Below are 18,731 nucleotides of genomic sequence, written 5' to 3' on the forward strand. Positions count from 1 at the left end.
GGTTACACAATGGAGCACCTGGTAATGTTTCTTTGCACAAACTGTTAAGGGCCATAAGCAATTCATTTATCAAAGCAAGAACCACCGTATGGCCCTGGTTTGTAGACACATGAGCTGGCAAACGGCCATCTAGAGTTCCTGATGTGACTTCAGGAACTGGTAGGCATATGATTCCTGCCCAATTATATTAAGCCAAGTGTCTTTCAACAACAGAAAATTTGATCTTTTAAAAAATGTATACAAATGTAGAATTAAAAAATCTATATCTTCCCATATGTACACAAAAATTTATTTTTAGATATACATGAAAGCTACAGACATATTTGCCATAGAATCTACTTCTAATTAATGATCTAAATACAATATACAAAGAGGAATTTATTGGTATTTAGGAAATATAGACAATCAATGAGCTTAACAAAGAAGGAAAGCTCATTAATCCCCCGTTCGCTGAACACGACTAGCTCGCACAGCAGCCAAAGGGTATGTTAAATTCCCAGACTGGGTATTGCTGCCATTTATTAGGTGATGCTGCCATCTGCAAGGTTTCACCTTTGGAGCAGAGCATTGCCTGAGAGGCCAGGCGTACGCAGCAAACTCTGCTTGACACCAGCCAAAGAAGGAAAAGGCCCGAACATCATTATTCATCAGCTAAGTAGCTGCGGAATCTGCACTCTTCTGCCAGCATTAATCAGCTGATCAGGATTAGTGAGGGACTGATGCTTTCAGTCATTAGAAATCAATAGCTGTGGGTATTTCTGTGGCTTATAGAAACATCAGTTCCATTTGGTTGGATTCCATTTGATTCTATTAATTGGATTTCAGCAGAATTGTTCAGGAAATGCTTTTAATCATTTTTAATTACGGCACTCACTGGTTGTATCTGGCATTAGCGGTAATGACTGTATTCAACGGTAATGATAGTGGCTGTAGCTTACACTCTATTCCAGGGGTCTTCAAACTTTCTTGAACTAAGGACCATCAAATGAAAGCAGATCAGAACTAAGGACCCCCTGATTTCATAAATAACGAAGAACGAAAGGCATGGGGCTGAACCTCTTGAATATGTTTTAGCTCTGTGGATGCTGCCGGTTAAATAGCTATGCTTTGTTGATATTTAAAACTCTGTTTTGTTGAGAGAAAGAAATAAAATAGTGAAGCGATTGATGTGCTGATTCTTAGGGAGCTAAAATCATGAGTTATGCAGTACGCATGAGAGTTGCGCTTTGTCAAGTTTTACGTCTTGTGGCTTCCTTATGACTCTTGCTCTGTTCTAACACATATAGTATAAAATGGGGGCGAACCTTATATGGTAATGGCAGCGTATTTGCACATTTTACAGTGCAAATGCTTTCACCCATCATCCATCTCCCAGCTGCTTATCCTGGTCTGGGCTGTGAGCGAGTGCTTCCCGAAGAATTAAAAACTTCATTTCGTAGTTTGTTTAGTTGTAATGTTTAAAAGGGCTGGGTGCGCTGTTACGTGGCACTGCATCTCCATGACAACCCACTGGCCATTCCGAGGATGAAATGGTCTTATTATCACTCACTTCCATTACAATGTTTTTACAGTGTCAACAAAGTATAAATATACTCCCCTCTTGTTTTATGAGTTTGGGCAGCATTGACCAAGAGAAAGGAGGGGGGTGGGCTGTCTTGGAAATGACCCAAGCTCTCAGCAGGAGCAGGTGCTGAGCGGCATGGCTTCATCTGCATGGGCTTTGTAAGGGACACATGTTAATTAAAGATGGGCAATGTGGCTGGGGAGCTCATCGACTGCGGCCCACACACCGGCTCCGGGCATGCAGGACACGGGTCAGGGCCAGAAGCTCTATTGTCGAGCCGACATTGTGTGTGTCCAACGAGGAGGAAAAAACTCAGCTTTCCAAATCAGTCATCAAAAATCCATATCGCTCTGACAACTGGTCCCCTGTCTAACTTAATATATTGCTGTTTATTTAAAGCAAATAAAGAGGAGGAAACAAGCAGCTTGTAAATGTTTGACTGAATGAGACTATAAATCTAGGTCACATGTCGACACAGATTATTATTAAAAAGTGCATCTATCTGGGGGGAGGGATTTTTGGCATTTTACATTGAGGCAACTTTAACACAGGTGCACAAGAATATTTTTTTTAAAAAAAGAACAGGATAAGAGGAAATCTCAATGGAATTTAAATAAATCAGACTGAGCATAATCATATCTAATTCCCGGTTGATGTAGATTGTAAAATGCTGATCCAGATTTTGAATCACTACTAATTTCCGCATATTGCATAGTATATAACAAACTTGTGCACGAGTTTTAAGCAGGAATTCCCACCGATTTGTATTTATATAGTGCATGGAATTATTGTACGGAATTATGAAGCATCATGGGAAATGTGCAGCAGTAAAATTCCTGGAGTCTGAGATGCACTTCTCAGTGCTGGACTACTGTCCATTTTCGAATGTTGCGTTTGGTAGCCATGGACACCCACTTCAACATCCCCCCCCCTCCCCCCAACAGGCCCCTCCCACCTCCCACATCAGCATTCAGGTCATGCACAGCACTTGCCTTTTAAATTTTCATTTGATCATAAGCAGTTTAAGATCGGTGCCAGCCTTTATTTGTGGTTTCCTGCAGACCTGTTCACGACGGCCCCTAACAGGGCAGTCCGCAATTAAACCTCGGCCATGGGACCCCTAACAAAAAGTCTGAGCGCAATAAACAAAACAAACGAGCATTACAAATAAAAGACTAAAATATTCAAGATGGATTAGGATGTGTGCATACATTCTGTAACTGTGTTTGGGAGAAAAGGCAAATTTTTGCATTGAGGGAAAAATGGGTGAAGTTGTTTAACATTTTATGTTGCAGATTTATGATAATTTGTGATTACAACCCCCACCCCCATCCCCCAACCTTTAGCCTGGGAAAATGAACACCCAGAGGAGCTCTTGAAAATGGAGGATTATTTATATAAAAAAGAAACCAAGAAGAACCCAAGAATTAGATTACTACCAGTACTGTACTGATAACTAAAACAAGATTACTGAAGTAAGCGGAAATCATTCCATAATTCTGAGCCCTTGTACATCTGACACTGTTAGCATTAATGTGATCACTGAAAACCAATCTGCAATTTAAAGGAAGCATAAAATAAAATTCCCCATTTGTTATGCTTCATGTAAATGCTCACTGTAATAATCATAAACCTCAAACAAACACGGAAATGAAACGATTCCTTTAAGTGTTCCAGATTGTTATATTTAATTTCAAACAGTGAGACACAATGAAATATATAATACTCAGTACAAAATTATGGTTAATATATTAGTAATGGAACTCTCATCACCATTTCTTAACCTTATGACCAAATTAAAATGAACAGGCTGATTGATGATCTACACTCATTAAGAGCTGAAACCAGATGGACTTTTACCTGAAATACATTTATTCTAAAGATAGAGCAGAAAGGCAGTTTTTTTCCTCTGTATGTAAAATACAAACAATATTTACTGCTGCTATTTTAACTCATAAAAAAGTATAAAACAACAGAAGTGCACACTAAGTGACTTACCAACCCACACTTCACCAAAGAGCTAATCACATATGAATCCTTTACATAAGGTCTGACATGTACATCTTCTTCTGTATAGATTCTTCTACAGCTGGCTATGACAATGTACCCAAATGGTAATTAACCCAGCCCCACACGTTTCTGGTATTAAAGGGTAATGTTAAAATATGTAAATCATGAACATGTATTTTACATCTGCCATAAAATATTCGCTTTTTTTTTTTTTTTTTTTACACAAAATAAAAAAAATAGAAACAATTTATCAGTCTTAAAACTCTGAGGTAAAGACGAAACATTGTGTTTTTGGAGAGCTGTTTGGGATTTTAGGGAATCGGCATGGGAATATTTCCGTGAGGAGAAGCATGTTGGACTTGGCCTCGTCCCTAGACACTTACAGCAGATTACATTACAATTTAAAGATGTCAACTAAAATGAGTGTACAGCAGTTTTTTTATATATATAATTTGTGCCCCCCCCCCCCCCCCCTCGTATTCAGCAAGTGTAAACTTTCAGGCCTGCCGTTCCTTTACAATACCAGCCGAATTCCTTTCAAATGCATCTCATAAATTCCAGGGGTAACAGGAGCACAGCAGAGAGTGAGGAACATGTGGGTAAATGGAAAGATGCGCAAGTCACAGGTTCATTTTCCACTGAGCATTACGTTACTAGTCAGCAGTCATCTGAGTCACCCATTACAGTCATTCCACCTTTGTTTGTTGTTTTTTTAAGTTTCCATCAGGCCAGTCCACAAAGGATTCCATGCCAGGAGTATCGCTGGTTAAGCTAATTCAGCTTTGTCCAATGGGAGACGTGAGCCTGCAATAATCCATCCCTATAAATAAAGCTTCGGCGTTAAATGGGAGCAGGGTGTGTTTTTTTGTTGTTGCGGGGGCACTGGGTTCCTCCTTGTATGTCTCGAGGTGGTTCAGAAATGTGGTAACAGAACGGTCTAAACGCTGAGCTGCAGAAAGAGTGCTCACTAGCTCACCCTATGATAGAGTCGCGTCCGTATGTCTGCCCATGTGAGGAGGATACAGTTCACTGTAAAATGCACAAGTCCTTACACACTTCTTAAGTGCAACTGAGGAGAAAGCAGCCAGCAATGCTGCATATATCAGGTTCCTCTTATCCGAGAGCTGGGGTTTTGGCTTAGTAGATGCTGACCTGGGACAGGACCTGCGTGTGGGCCTGGATCTGGGACAGGGGCTGCTGAGGCAGAGTGGGTTGGGGGCTGCCCACAGACTGGGGCGCGCTGGGCGACCGTTGCGGGGGGGAACACTGAGACTGGTGCTGCTGTTGCTGCTGCTGGAGCTGCTGCATTTGCTGCTGGTGCAGCTGCTGCATGTGGATGTGTTGCAGATGCATGTGCTGTTGCATGTGCTGTTGCTGCTGCAACTGCTGCTGGAGATGGTGCTGCAGCTGGTGCTGGAAGGGCTGCTGCTGGTGCACCGGCTGGTGGTGAAGCTGCTGGTGCCGCATGTGGGCCGACTGCACAGCCGAGCTCATCTGCCCGCCCACCGCCACGGATTGCGCTCCAGACACCAGGGCTCCGCCGGCACCCATCTGGCCCAGCAGCTGCGAGGGCGTAGCGGAGGCAACGCCCTGGGGTCCCGCTGGCACAGAGGCCGTGATCTGGCTACCTGCGAGCCCCAAGTGCAGCGGCTTGGGGGCGATGGCACGCGGCAGGGCCTGCTGCAGGGCCTGCGCAGCTGCAGACACGGCGGGGTGCTGAGCCAGAGGGGCGCCGAGCATCAGAGACGCCGAGAGGTTCGTGGAGGCCAGCGTCTGCTGGACCGTGCGAATGGTCTGAGCTTCGGCGGACTCGGCTGCGGCCTGTGGGAGAGAGCAACACCGACACTTCAGTCACCACCAGCTTTTTCCCTTTGTAGTGAACTATTTAGTGAACTACTCTGGTCATTTACAAGCCCGTGAACCCCTTTGTGCAAAAGAGCCAATCACACACAAATTCATTAATAAAATCCAAAGTGTTTCACCTTTGACACCAGACTGGCTCGGTAGGCGGCGAGTGCTTTTAAGTAGTCCTTTTTGGCAGCTTCCGTTTTGCTTTTATAGACCTACAATGACATTGAGAGTAATGCACATAAAGCTGGATGACTCAAACAGTGCATTGACAATGAACACAATATACATTGTTATGCAGAGCTGTAGAAGCCAATCAAAAGGTCTATTTTAAGGTCACCTGCTTCTGCTCTTCTCCCAGACCATCCCACATGGACGCCACTATTTTGGAAACCTCGCCGAATGTGGCATTGGGGTTCTGGCCCTTGATGGCTGCTTGCGTGTCTCGGAAGAACAAGGCGTAGGCAGAGACCGGCTTCTGCGGCTCGTTGGGGTCCTTCTTCTTCTTTTTCTTGGGGGTCTTGGGCTTCTTCGCTGCATCAGGAGCAGGCCGCTTTTCGCCAGTTACCTACAAAAGAAAAAAACAGGTCATCTACTGCATACCAACGTTCACTCATCAAGAACTGGGAGGAATGGGACAGGTCTTTGTGATGCCAACCAACACAATAGTAAATATGTGCAAGGTATTAACATTTACCAAAGAATGACTTATTAAAATGTATTATGGTTTAGAAGAAAAAGAAACATAAGTATATGTGGAAAAGAGTCAATAATGTTTGATGAAAAGAAGTACATATCGTAAAAGTTACCCTGTTGGTATCTTCAGGGTCCTCATCATTGATTGAGCTGGAAGGAGAAGGGGTGGCAGACTTGCTGGCAGGAGGTGATGGTGAGGTATGAGGAACGTTTGGTCCCCTCATGTTTAAGCCCAGCGGCGCACTGAGCTGAGATTGGCTGACAGTGGTCAGGTGGTTTTGTGACATCATGGCTGAGGAGTTACTCATGTTGATGATAGATCTCATGACCACGGAGGGGTCTGGGTGATACTGTCGAAGATGGGCTTGACCAATGTTCTGAATTAAAAAGAGAAAGAAAAAACATCCCATTTTATTGAAGGAGGTATTCTGAATCAAACTTGTTATGGTTAAGCACACAAACGTCAGAGTACTACTACAGGCATTCAATGGTATTATACCTGACCGTTAATCGATACTTATACACTGTACTATGCTATATACAGAACAACATGCAGGTGGCTACTCAGTAAAGAGTAATTAATTAAATATTAATTAATTAAATATTGTACATTACAGTCCAATCAAATCAGTGACATTCTGATAACACGCCCTACTTTACAGAAATGCATAACCAAATCTCTGATATATTTAGGGATAAATAGATGCATTCAAAATCTACAGAACAAATGACAGAAAGCTAAATCAGTATGATCGACCGTGCAAACAAATACCACTAAAATGAGATCTAAGCGTAAACAACATCTTTCCCACTTTCCACAAATACTCGTGCTAAAAGGCTTTGGTTTTTAAAAGCTTACAAAGGAAGGAGAGATTAAAAGGATGCACACGGAGATGGGGAACGATGTCAAACAACCGAATGAGTCCATTCATCTTGAATTCAGTACCACACACTAGAATGTATTTTAACATCAACACAATATCGGGAAGGCGAAGTCCTCCATTACCGACCAGGCTAAAAGCAGTCTGCATTTCATACAATAAAGCACACTACTTCTCAGGCACACACATAAACACATTCTTACTTAGTGAACAATACTTCAACACATATTATTATTACCATTAAAGTAACCCTTTAGAAAATGGATGATGGCAGAAAAAAATATGAATATTAACACTACTTTTTTTTCCCCTTTATTTTGCTTGACCATTCTCAATACTTTGTAATTCTGAATTTATCAGCAGTCAGAGTAACTGTGAACATCTCCAGTTATGGTAAATAACTCAGACAGGGGAACAAACAAACGAAAAAGCATGTAAAGATACAGACGAAAAAGAGATTAACCGAAAATGTCTCATGGGCAAATGATTTTTGCTTATTACAGTCATCAATCAAGACAGCGCATTACGAAAGATGACAATGAATTAAAGATCAGTGGTCAACAATGGAATGCTTATTATCAGATTGTAATTTCAGTTAGTAAATAAGCCACGCTTCCATGTCCCATGGGCTGTGATTATGTTTATTTGTATGTTTTATGAAACATAGCAAGACTATCAGTATGATGCAGCCATTTAAATTTAAAGCACTGATGTCAGCTTATATATGGCTTTAGAGATACGCGATGGCCACCGAGAAGAGCAGTGGTATGGCGTTTTGGCGTCTGTCCTCTCTTCAGATTCACCATGTCACTGACAAGATGATAGTTCGTGACAGAGCTGGACTCACTGCACTCTGCATAATCCCAGCATGCAACCTCCCCAAAAGCACCTCCCATTCACTCTTGTTTTCAGGATGAAATCCCATTTACATAGTTGCTAAAACACCACAGAACAAAGGTCTATCCACAAGACCCGATCTCACATGCACATCTGATCCAAAGAAACCCGGTCAACTATACAGTAAACAGGAGCGAATCCGGCCAACGTAGGAGCTCAAGGTCTGTTCCCACAATGCACTACAGCCACAATACGTGGTGCTGTGTAAGCTGTAACTGGCTGAAAATAAAATGTTAACAAGTTCAATTTCCATTCAATCACTAACAGTGCTCTTGGAAATGTGTCATTCCAGAAGGGGAGCAAAATCATCTATATGGTAATTATGAAGATGAATCCGGCAGTAGCTTTCAGCAGCATGAAAGGTCAGCCCTAATAAAGAGAGTTTATCAGTCTCTGGTGCATAGTTCCTCTATTTTGCTTTTAAACAAGAACACTATTTTATTTTCTCATTTACAGGTACCCGCATAATTCAGTACTTAAGGCAAATGGGACAAATTCAATTTTGAATGTGAGCAAAGGCTGTAAGTGCATTTAACAGCATAAAAAGCATTTCTCGGCCTTTTTCTCATGTGTACACATACATCTTCTAATGTATAGTTCATCTCTTTTTTTCATTTATACTCTCCTGCTGCTCCACCCTCATTCTGACTTTTTTCCCCACTTTGGTCTTGGAGTCTGCTACCCCTCCATGTCCCCCTCCCTTTAACTATTTCTCCTGGTGCACTGTGGGTATTTAAAAGTTGTTCAACATGATTTCATTTCATTTTGAGCGCTGCCTGAGAAAACAAAATTACAAAATCAATCACAGAGAAGGTCAGACTGAGACTTCATTACAAGAACTGCATGCTTGTGTGAGTATCTTTCATGTCTGACTGACCCAATATGTCACCCCAGCGTTCTGGTAAGAACCACAGAACGGGGGGGAAGAAAGGCACTTTCTGAAATTGATGTACAACTGATGTCAATGCCACTCAGCTTGGAAGAGAGATAACGTAAAGGTGTAAAAAATAAAAAAAAAAGGTTTCTGCAACACTGGTCAAATTTTCTATTTTCTGTATCAGAGAGATGTACCATTCTGTGACTCCGCAAGACCAGATGATTATCTAGACTGACAACCTACCAGGGATTACATTTTTAATAAAATGAAAAAAAAAATAGTTAAACGACAAACTCGTTTAAAATCCTAAATGATCACGAGTTCTGCTGCTACAATTTCATTTGGGAAATGTAACCAAAAAAAAAAAGCATAGATATTCAATGACATTCACATCTAAATGAAAGGCTGTAGAAACGTCGCATCCAGGGACTCCATTCACACCAGCAGTAGTTAATAAGGCCTTACGACAACCACAATTCATATTTTTCATAATTGTACATCTTCTGACTTCAGCCAGCAGCATTCATATTTTAATGCATATAATGTATTAAAGTTTTTCTTTGAGACTGTTTAGATAGCCCGTCCTGTTGATGCAAACCCATTTGTAACATATCTGACCGTACTGATATAGAAGAAAATCTTTTGCGAGATGTCACTCTATCCACCGCCACAGCGTAACATGCAGGTATGCTTCATAAACCATTACAGAGTAACCATGGCTCTCAAAAATGTGTGTTTTGACATCAAGCAAAGCCTGAAGGGGACTGGAGATAAAGCAAAAGTGACAGGTTTACCTTCAATGGAATTTGGCACAACTGAAACCAAATGAGAAATCTGGTCTGTATGAGATGGGATGGGAAACATGCTGGGAAACAAAAATGAAAGTCAGAGGCTTGTTAGGCTGGCAGATTAAATAAATAACGGCTGCAGATCCCAGGCATGCAGGAGATTTCTGAAGCAGAAGGTATCTGTGGCCTATTTTAAAGACACACATGGAGTGTGACGTTTGGCAATTCGAATGACAATTAGGGTGTCTGAATGTAATAGCAGCACGGTCTGTAAACTCCACTGTACTGCATACAATAATTAATGACACAAACACTACATGGTGAATAACTGAAGGAGAATTTAAATTTAATGAGATTTCTTTTTTTTAAAAAAACTGCTGGGTAGCATGAAAAGCAAGCACAAAAAAGGCTTATTTATTAGTCAAATCCATTTACTTATATAAATTGCACCACAGATATTTTTAGATGAAGATATGATTAGCTGATGGGCTAAGAAGTGTCCCGGAAGCAGGAACTCGCCTCTGGTTTGTCCACATTACATCCAGTCATGTTCCCAAACTGCAAACCAAACATGTGATGTTTAAGGGGGAAGACAGCAGAAAATTAAATCTATAATCTTTTATGAAGTTATGAGAACAGCCCAAATTATAATTGTTCCATTTCCTCCAGATGTGGGAAACTTAACTGACCGTGAAATTAAAATTCTTTGGGCAAAAGCCTTGAAGCTTTATTACGCAGTGCAGATGTTTTAAGCGCAGCGATTATTGGCCATGCCAGCAAAACAGAGAGAAAAAGCAATAATACTTCATACTGGGATGTAAATGAAAAATACCTTATGTTAGTGCAGTGCTATTCCGCGGATAAACATTTTCAGTTAAATTTAAGGGGGGATAATCATTATACATCACGTTTAATATTGAAATTCACTCCAAAATTTCTGTACAGATTCAAAAACCCACAGAAGTAAACCACAGGAAACAGAGACCATTGCAGACCTTACTCTACTGCAATTTCTCTTAATGCGGTCGACCTTTCTGCATTGTGACTTTGATATATTGTGGAGTCGGCATAAGAAACTAAATGAGAATTCTTTTGGAGTTTTTCGGTGTCTTACAAAAGCCGCAGATGACAGCCGAAAGCCAGCAGGCGATACACAAAGTTTAGTGACTCATAAAGGCATAAAAATATACATACAGTGCTGGTGTGGAGGACATGGTTGCTGCAGCCACGTTTGTGATATCTTGCAGTGATCTTTGGATCTTGTGTTTCTCATATCTTTTCACTTTGCTTCGTTCGCATGCTCGACTTGCTCACCAAGGGGACCAAATAATTTTACACAGTTTTTCCAGATTGCAGGGGGCCTGCGCCCCCAACCCCCGCCATGTGGTAGGGTTGACTGTAATATCACATTTATTTATATACTGCCTTTCTAATACCCATGGACATTTTACAGGGCCAGATGAAAAACAGAAATACAAAGCAGCGATACATACACTACACATGGTAAACATCAGCAAAACAAACGCAAAGGAAGAAAAAAAACAGGGAAAACAATATACCAAAATAACGTTTAAATAAATATAGTAACCCGAACGGGATTAGGAGGCAGCACCCCAATGCTCAGAGACTGATAAGCTTCTTCCGGTCTGGAGCCTATCCCAGAGGTTATGAGTACAAGGCATGGAACCAACCATCACAGGGTACACTCACTTTCCATTTACTCCTATGGGCAATTTGGAAACTCCAATTAACCTCAGCATGCTTTTAGACTCTGGGGAGAAACTGCAGTACCCGGAGGAAACCTCAGACCGACACGGGGAGAACATGCAAACTCCGCACATGGAGCCATGGCGGAAACTTGAACCCAGGTTCTAGAGGTATGTGGCAACAGTGCTAACTACTGCGCCACCCCACACCAACAAACAGAACTTCCATATTATCAATTGCAAAAAAAATAAAATAAATAAAACTGTAATTCCACCATTGATTCAGGTCATGAATAGAGGACATTACTGAGGGGGCTGGTAGGGCAGTAATGAATGCAGTGTTTCTTATTATGAGAGGGCCCAAAACTGAACCCTGGGGGACACCTTATGTACAGAACCAGTAGCAGATTGTGTTTCTGAAGTAAGATAAAGTGCTTTCTGTCCATGTTGTAAGAAGTAAACCAGGCGACAGTAGTGAGAGGCAGGTAAGAATGATATCATGGCTAACTGTATGGAAAACAGGGCCAAGAACAAGGAGGAGAAGGATGTTGAAGGGCCCAGAAATTTGAAGCAAGATCATTAACGACTCTAATGAGAACTATCCCAGTGCTATGAAGTGAGCGAACTTTACTGGGAGGGTCTGTAAAGATTACAGGAAGATAAACTGGTCTCTGGTTGGAGGCAACTACCCTTTAAAAATTTAAGCTAAAGAAAGGAGATCAGAATCTTATTACAGCTTATTCTGTTAACCATAGTTTTTTATATATATATATATATATATATATATATATATATATATATATATACACACACACACATACATACACACACACACACAGTACACACAGATGCATACACACATCGCTGGGTATTCAGAATATAGTTGTACATTTATAGAAACAATACAAACACGCACACACATACACACTGAGTATACAGTGGTTTGACAGTGTTACCACACATAATACTCCAGAGGAAAAACTCATATGCTATAGTCCTCATCTCACAGTGATTTGCTGCACTGCCTGTTTCAGCCAAGCCTATACCTTTGAGCAGAGATAGCTATTCCACTTTCCACGTGAGCTGCATTAAGAAGAGGCCGTCTGTTACAGCAACTGTTGTAATGAACTAAGTGCAGTGAAACACAAGGTCTATATTCCCAACAAAGCCCCACATATAGGTACTATGGCCACCCTGCCTATGCTAGTCTCTCATACCTGCTGTTTATACCAATGCCTATGGCTCTGGACCCTGTATGTATAAAATGCACCTATTATGTCAATGTAACAATAAAACCGGGAAGGCTTTTCTCGGCTTTGCACTATACGGCTCTCCATTCAAATACAGAGCTGTGCAGACAAAAATAGTAACACTACTGTCAGCACTACAAAAGACTTCTAGAAGCACCATAGATACAGAAATATATATGCACACTCAAGCATTTGTGTATGCATATTATACACGATATATGCATATTATACACTGGTGTGTGTGTATGTGTGTGTGTGTGGGTGTGTGTTGAATCTTATATTTTCAGATATATTTCAAATGTATGCAGAGATATACCATTTAAACATGTATACAAGTATCTATTGAGGTCTGGGTTACGTTCTGGAAATGAGGATGTAAGTCAATCTCGATGTATCTTGATCATTATAGGGGAGAGGTCAAATATACTGTATCACGCCTGATACAATATCACACGCACTTAACTAAACCTCTGTAACAGCAGGGCGATCAGTTTGTTTTGGTTCTTACTGCATGCCACACACGAGGTAAAGCAACACCCGCTAATGTATACAACGTCTGCTTTTATTAAGGCTCTTAAGAAACCTCAGATGTAAGTATCAGATGCTATTCGATAGGACGCAAGTCATTGTATGACTGTATGCAAATGTATTTTATTGTGCTGTAATCTACACTACAATAAAAATCCAGAAAAAATACAAGACTTGGGTTGAACTTAATGTTCTGTTTATTTTCATAATACGATGCCACAAACATCAGGATCTCATCCTTGCTTTAATCTAAGCTAAGTATAACCATTAAAAACTGTTATCCCCATGAGAATGTGCACCCAAACACACTTGAGGCTGCTACTGCATCGTCCCAGTACTCACCCCCTGCAGAACGTTATTGTGGACTGTTCCATCCTGCTCCATCAGGCTGCGGGAGATGGTGATGTAGGGCAGTTCCAAACTCTGAGGGGGGAACTGCGGGGTGAACTGCCCTCCCTGCGAGTGGGGGGCGTCCAGCGTGCCTGGGAAGGTCATGTCCCCCTCGGATGCACCGAAGACCGGCTCCGTCTCAGGAGGGGGGGTGATGGGTGGGATCTCAAACTCCTCATCGCCTAGGCTGGGCGTGTGAAAGGTTTGCTACAGGAAAGATGACAATTCAAAGTATGATTTCCATTTCAACTGCAGCTGTAACAGTGGATCCACTATTACGTTTTGATTAAATTTCGGCATATTTCCCTCAAAAGTTTACAGACAATTCACCAAATAAAATCTAAATTATAAGAAAAATATTTAAATAACCCAAACCCTTCCTTCCCCCAGAAAGCCACCCGGCCATCTCTGGAAAAGAAATGAAAAACATTTGGCTACTGCTGACGTGTGTTTGGGAGAGAACTGGAGAAAATACATGTGACAGTGAGATTGCTTTGAATGATATTTCCAGAGCTTATTAACCCTGACCAGAAGTGTTTCCCTTTGTTCGCTTTGCTCCTGCCCTTAAATCTGCCCATCAGACAGCTTAATCTCTCCGCCTTGGAATTAAAGCTTTCGGTCACAGTTAAATTGCTTTTATTTTGTCACTTTGTGATGGAATTTCTCACCTTCCCCGATCAAGTCTGCAGTCTGCAGATTCACAGCGGGCCTTGGACCGATCCCTTAGGAAAGCCAAGACCTCTCCCGCAGCTGTATAAATACTAAGGCCTCGAACGGCACCCCCAGTTTACCTCCGATACGTAGCTACACAGAAGCTGTTTGCTTTCGCCAGACAGAATCTCTGTTAGGTCGTTAATCTGATTCTAATGTGTTGGGTCCCATATGACTGAAATTAAATTTAGCTTGTCCTTCAGCAGTAGCTCCTGCTTCCTGCTCATTGCCGTCGACCGTTCAGTCTGCAGGTGTTTAAGAAGAGCAAGTAGCTGCAGAAATGCGCTAAAATATCTGCTATTGCAGCGCTTTGATGTAGCCTGTGCCGCTTTACAGGGCTGACATTGGCCAGTGGATTCACTTCCAAACTCTGAAAGTCACGAGTCTGATAAGCATCGATGAGATGTGTCTGCACAAGCAAATAATAGCATCTTCCCTCTCTCTTTGGTTTAGTAACTACGTCCGCCCTTCTAGCAATTTCTTTCACAGCTATCAAATTGGTTTTCCATCCCGAAATGACAATTCTGCTCTCCACCCCCCACCCCACCCCCCCACTGGCTTCGTGTGTGAGAAATGACGGCATTCCTGTTTCTGAAAACACAACTACGCAGCCTCACTTCTTAACGATCCTTGCTGGGTGAAAATGTCAAGGTCCTTACACATTTTTAAGAGTTGGCATGAGTCATGGAAACCACAGCGAACTACTCTCAATGACAGGGTTATCAGCAAAAATGTGCTAAGAACGCTATATGCAGTTTTCATATTTCGAGCCATTATTTTAAAATACTGCATGTTGATGGCCATACCCCTTTCATGAAATTTTACAGGTCAAGAATATTTCTTGAATTATTCCAATAAAGTGGCACTGAATGTATGTCCTGAAATGATCCCCAAATGTGCAATTTCACAGACTATTGTTCATGCAAATTACTTCACACTTAGATACTGCATGCTAGGACGGCACATTGTACAGTAGTCAAATGCATAAAAAAATCTTTATAAGGATGTATCACATAATTCAAGTGACCTGGGTCCATGGGCTTCACCGCCATTAACCCTGAGGGGGACGTGTCCCCCCCACATTTCATAATTATTCGTTTGGACCCCCCCACATGTAACACAACACATTAGTTTTATGCCAGTGTTTCCCCACCACATTCTGCTTCCGACACCCCCTGCCTCGGTCAGAATCAGAGATTGCAACCAGAATGTTGCCTCAGACATCATTAAGGAGAAAGAATGCTTAAATCAGTGACTCTATTGAAGCAAATACTAAATGAGCTGACATACAATATAGACCAACTTAAGTGTTAGACCCATATATGAAGGGTACTGCTCAGGCTGAGGTGAGGATCTGCTTGAGCACAAAACAGACCCATTTTTGACATTATGGTATCCTGGGGCCTGCTGTCACATGGCCCGACAGGGTCCACTTCACACCACACTAAACTTTACAGACTCTTCACACAGAACTAGCCTAATTTTGGACTGGAAGAGGCTTATGAGTCTCTGATCCCAGATTAAGAGATGCAAAATCCACTTTATTCACGTCAGCCGCCTGATTATCCATTTAAATTGTTCTGAAAGCTCAGCAAAGCTCAGTAGCCGCCTGGGGACTGAGGATGGAGGAGGAGGGCTGTCCGTTTAAGAGTGCGGATTCCACTGACCAGTCACACGTCATCACACAATTCATTTAAGAAAGGCTGCTCCCAGAATGCACTGGGCCACCACTAACCCTAACCACTATGCGTATGACATCTGTGTTTGTGCAGGGAGTGTGTTTGAATGGGGTAATGGTATGGAAATATGACCGAGAAATGGAAAGAGAGAAACATGGGTTGGGGGTGGGGAGACTTGGTTTAAAGTTTCAGGTGTAATGGCATAATAACAGCTTATATACTCAGCTTCATCGCTCGCTGGCAGCCGGACCAACAGCGTTTCTATATCAGGTAAACTTTAGAACAGTGATACTTTCAGAGATTCTTTAATTTATTGGAAACTTATTCAAAGTCCAGCTTAGCTGACAAACTAAATTAATTTCATTATGATTTTATGATGAAGCTGAGTGACACATGTGATACCTGTGTGAAACCAAAACCATTTTCCCCTCTTGGAAAGCAATAAAGGAGACTTTCATTACATAAGCAGGCTGTGGCTCTGTCATGTGACACTGCCAAAATGCCAAGTAATTACACACCAGCCTTCCAAAATAATCTGCTACTTATAAGCTATGAAGCAGTTTCCTTTTTCCTTTCTGAATGCGACTCGAACCCTCATCATAAACTATGCGGTTTCCTTTTGAGCTCTTTTGGCGGAGGCCATCTTGTCTCACTCCTCATCTGAGAATCCACACTTTAAAAACATCCAGGCTTGATTAGCAGGCTGAAAGACCCATGATTGAAAAACCACAGCTGATATAAAGGTAACTGAATTTGCAGCCTCCATTAAATATTAATTGACATTGGCATTTCAGCCAGACTCCCTGTGACGCTGACCAAGATAAGCAGATAGGAGAGAGAGAGAGGGATGGATGGATGCATGGATGGATAAGCGGATGGATGGATAGATTGATGAGCAGATAGAAAGTGGATGGATGGGTGGATGGAAGCATGGATGAATGAATAGAAGGAAGGATGAAACACTACCTGTCAGCAATAATTAATAAAAAATGTATGTTGAAGTGCTTTGCTATTAAATAGATGCATCAGCTTTGTGAATGACTCCTGCCTACTGCCCCTCCTCCCTACACCTCCAACCAATGATGTGCTATTTCATCATCTTTTGCGCTAAAGCCTGGCACACAGGACTGTCCACTTATCTATCGCTTTCTCTTATCCACTTTGCAATATTTGCATTATGTTTAGATTGCATTGTGCGTCACATTGCACCTTGTGCCGGGATTTATGTTTGTAATTGTAATTGGATTTATCGTCTTACAATAAGTATTTTCATTTGTATTTGTGATCTGTATTTTGTGTTTGTTTGTATGTATTTATGTCTCCCAGAGGCCAGAAGGACACAGAGTAAGATTTTCATCGCATGGTGGAGCTGACTGTACTATACTCTGCATATGACCATAAACCCTTGAATCTAGTGTAAAAGCAAAAACTAGCACCCAGTGTCATAATAAGCCCCTAATGAGAGACCAGTGTAGGTCTCACAGCCAACCCTACAATTACACCCTCTGCCTGGGCTCGACACTCAGAGGATTAATGCGGCCTGTGGTAGAGAGGAAAAAAATGCATCTACTGTGAAAGCACGACTGCCTTTAGAGAACCGCATTTTTAAATGTCTCTTCAGTTTATGTAACGAGCAACACTGACACATGCCAAAACTCCTGCTTAAAATAAAGCAAAAATAGAGAGAGAGGAACATGTGGTTGCCGGCTTCGCTGCCAGCTCCTGAAATGCGCGCTGCAGCGGCGAGCCATCTGCACCACAACACCGGCAACATTTGCTCCTTTTGATAAAATGCAAATCTGCGAGGCTGGTGTATGAACTCCCAACAGCCTGCAGCCTGACACACCGCGTTTCCACAGCTGGGATTAAACTGTTTTTGAACAGCTGCTGCTGCCTCTGCCGGCTGGCTGGCCATGCTCTGCCCAACCTCGGCCTCCTAGGTGTAGGTGTTTTTGGGGTGGGGGGGGTGGGGGGTCCAGCTGAATGAAATGCAGAGGGTCTCCTGACGCAGCACGACTCTGTCACGCGGCACCGTCCAGCTCTCGCCTCACGCTCGCCAACCGAGCCTTGAAATAGCTGACGTTTCTCGTGATCTCCCAACGCGCCCGACATCCATGCAAAAAAAACCTGCGTGTGAATGATCATCCTTCTCGGTCGGTATTCGCACCGCGAGGGTCGAGGTGCCCGAGATCCGTTACACCTCACTGAGACCCCCAATTCCTAACCAAGCTTCGCCGAGCCCAGTCACAGATCCCTAACCCCCCCGCTGTTCTCGGTGGCGTGGAAGGAGGCCTTAGTATCCAGGGTCAGGCGGCAGGTTCGGATTCGTTTCAGGAAGATGTCATCAGGAGGGGATGATAGCATCGTTAGCTATCCGGGGGGAGGGATAGAGAAGGCTCCTTAATGACCCGCAGCCCTACTCTATGCACAGATTAGCAGTCGAACCTGCAATGATATAACTCAACAGTAAAGATACAACATCATTCTTTGCCAATAACCGAGTTATCGTGTGTCGCGTCAGGCCGAATATCCCTAATACAGCCTAGTTGTAAATGTACCTTCATGGGAGTGAAATTACCCAGAAAAATGTAGGTGTGGTGGTGGGGGACGGTTTCAAAGGGGACGGTTTTGTTCATTTTTCCCCCCCATGGGGAATGGCATCCACACGCAAACGAGGCCTGTCCTTAGCCCAAACCCGATCTGTCCATTTTTACAGCAAACATCCCAGCATACTACCCTACTACATCGGTATGATAATCATCATCAGCACAAACCCAGAATTAGCCTCCCTTCATTTTAGCTGCAGCATGGCACCTAAAATAATATCGAAATTGCACAAAAACTGCAAAGACTGCAAAATGCAAATGACCTACATTCTCATCAAACAGATGAATAAAATAAATCTC

At 42.4% G+C, this 18,731-nt stretch overlaps 1 protein-coding gene across 1 annotated transcript in view; it reads right to left on the reverse strand.

The window, feature by feature from the left end:
- Positions 1-4,038: 4,038 nt before the first annotated feature.
- Positions 4,039-18,731, reverse strand: part of LOC125705774 (TOX high mobility group box family member 3-like) — a 35,056-nt gene continuing 20,363 nt past the window's right edge. Inside the window, exons 3-7 of the mRNA XM_048971962.1 lie at positions 13,388-13,642; positions 6,232-6,495; positions 5,763-5,990; positions 5,557-5,637; positions 4,039-5,395 (exon numbers count right to left, since the gene is read on the reverse strand). Of these exons, the coding sequence (XP_048827919.1) occupies positions 4,712-5,395; positions 5,557-5,637; positions 5,763-5,990; positions 6,232-6,495; positions 13,388-13,642 (1,512 nt within the window). The 3' untranslated portion in view covers positions 4,039-4,711. The remainder of the gene's footprint in view (positions 5,396-5,556; positions 5,638-5,762; positions 5,991-6,231; positions 6,496-13,387; positions 13,643-18,731) is intronic.

Source organism: Brienomyrus brachyistius, chromosome 13 (assembly GCF_023856365.1).
Source record: "Brienomyrus brachyistius isolate T26 chromosome 13, BBRACH_0.4, whole genome shotgun sequence".
NCBI classification, from domain to species: Eukaryota; Metazoa; Chordata; class Actinopteri; order Osteoglossiformes; family Mormyridae; genus Brienomyrus; species Brienomyrus brachyistius.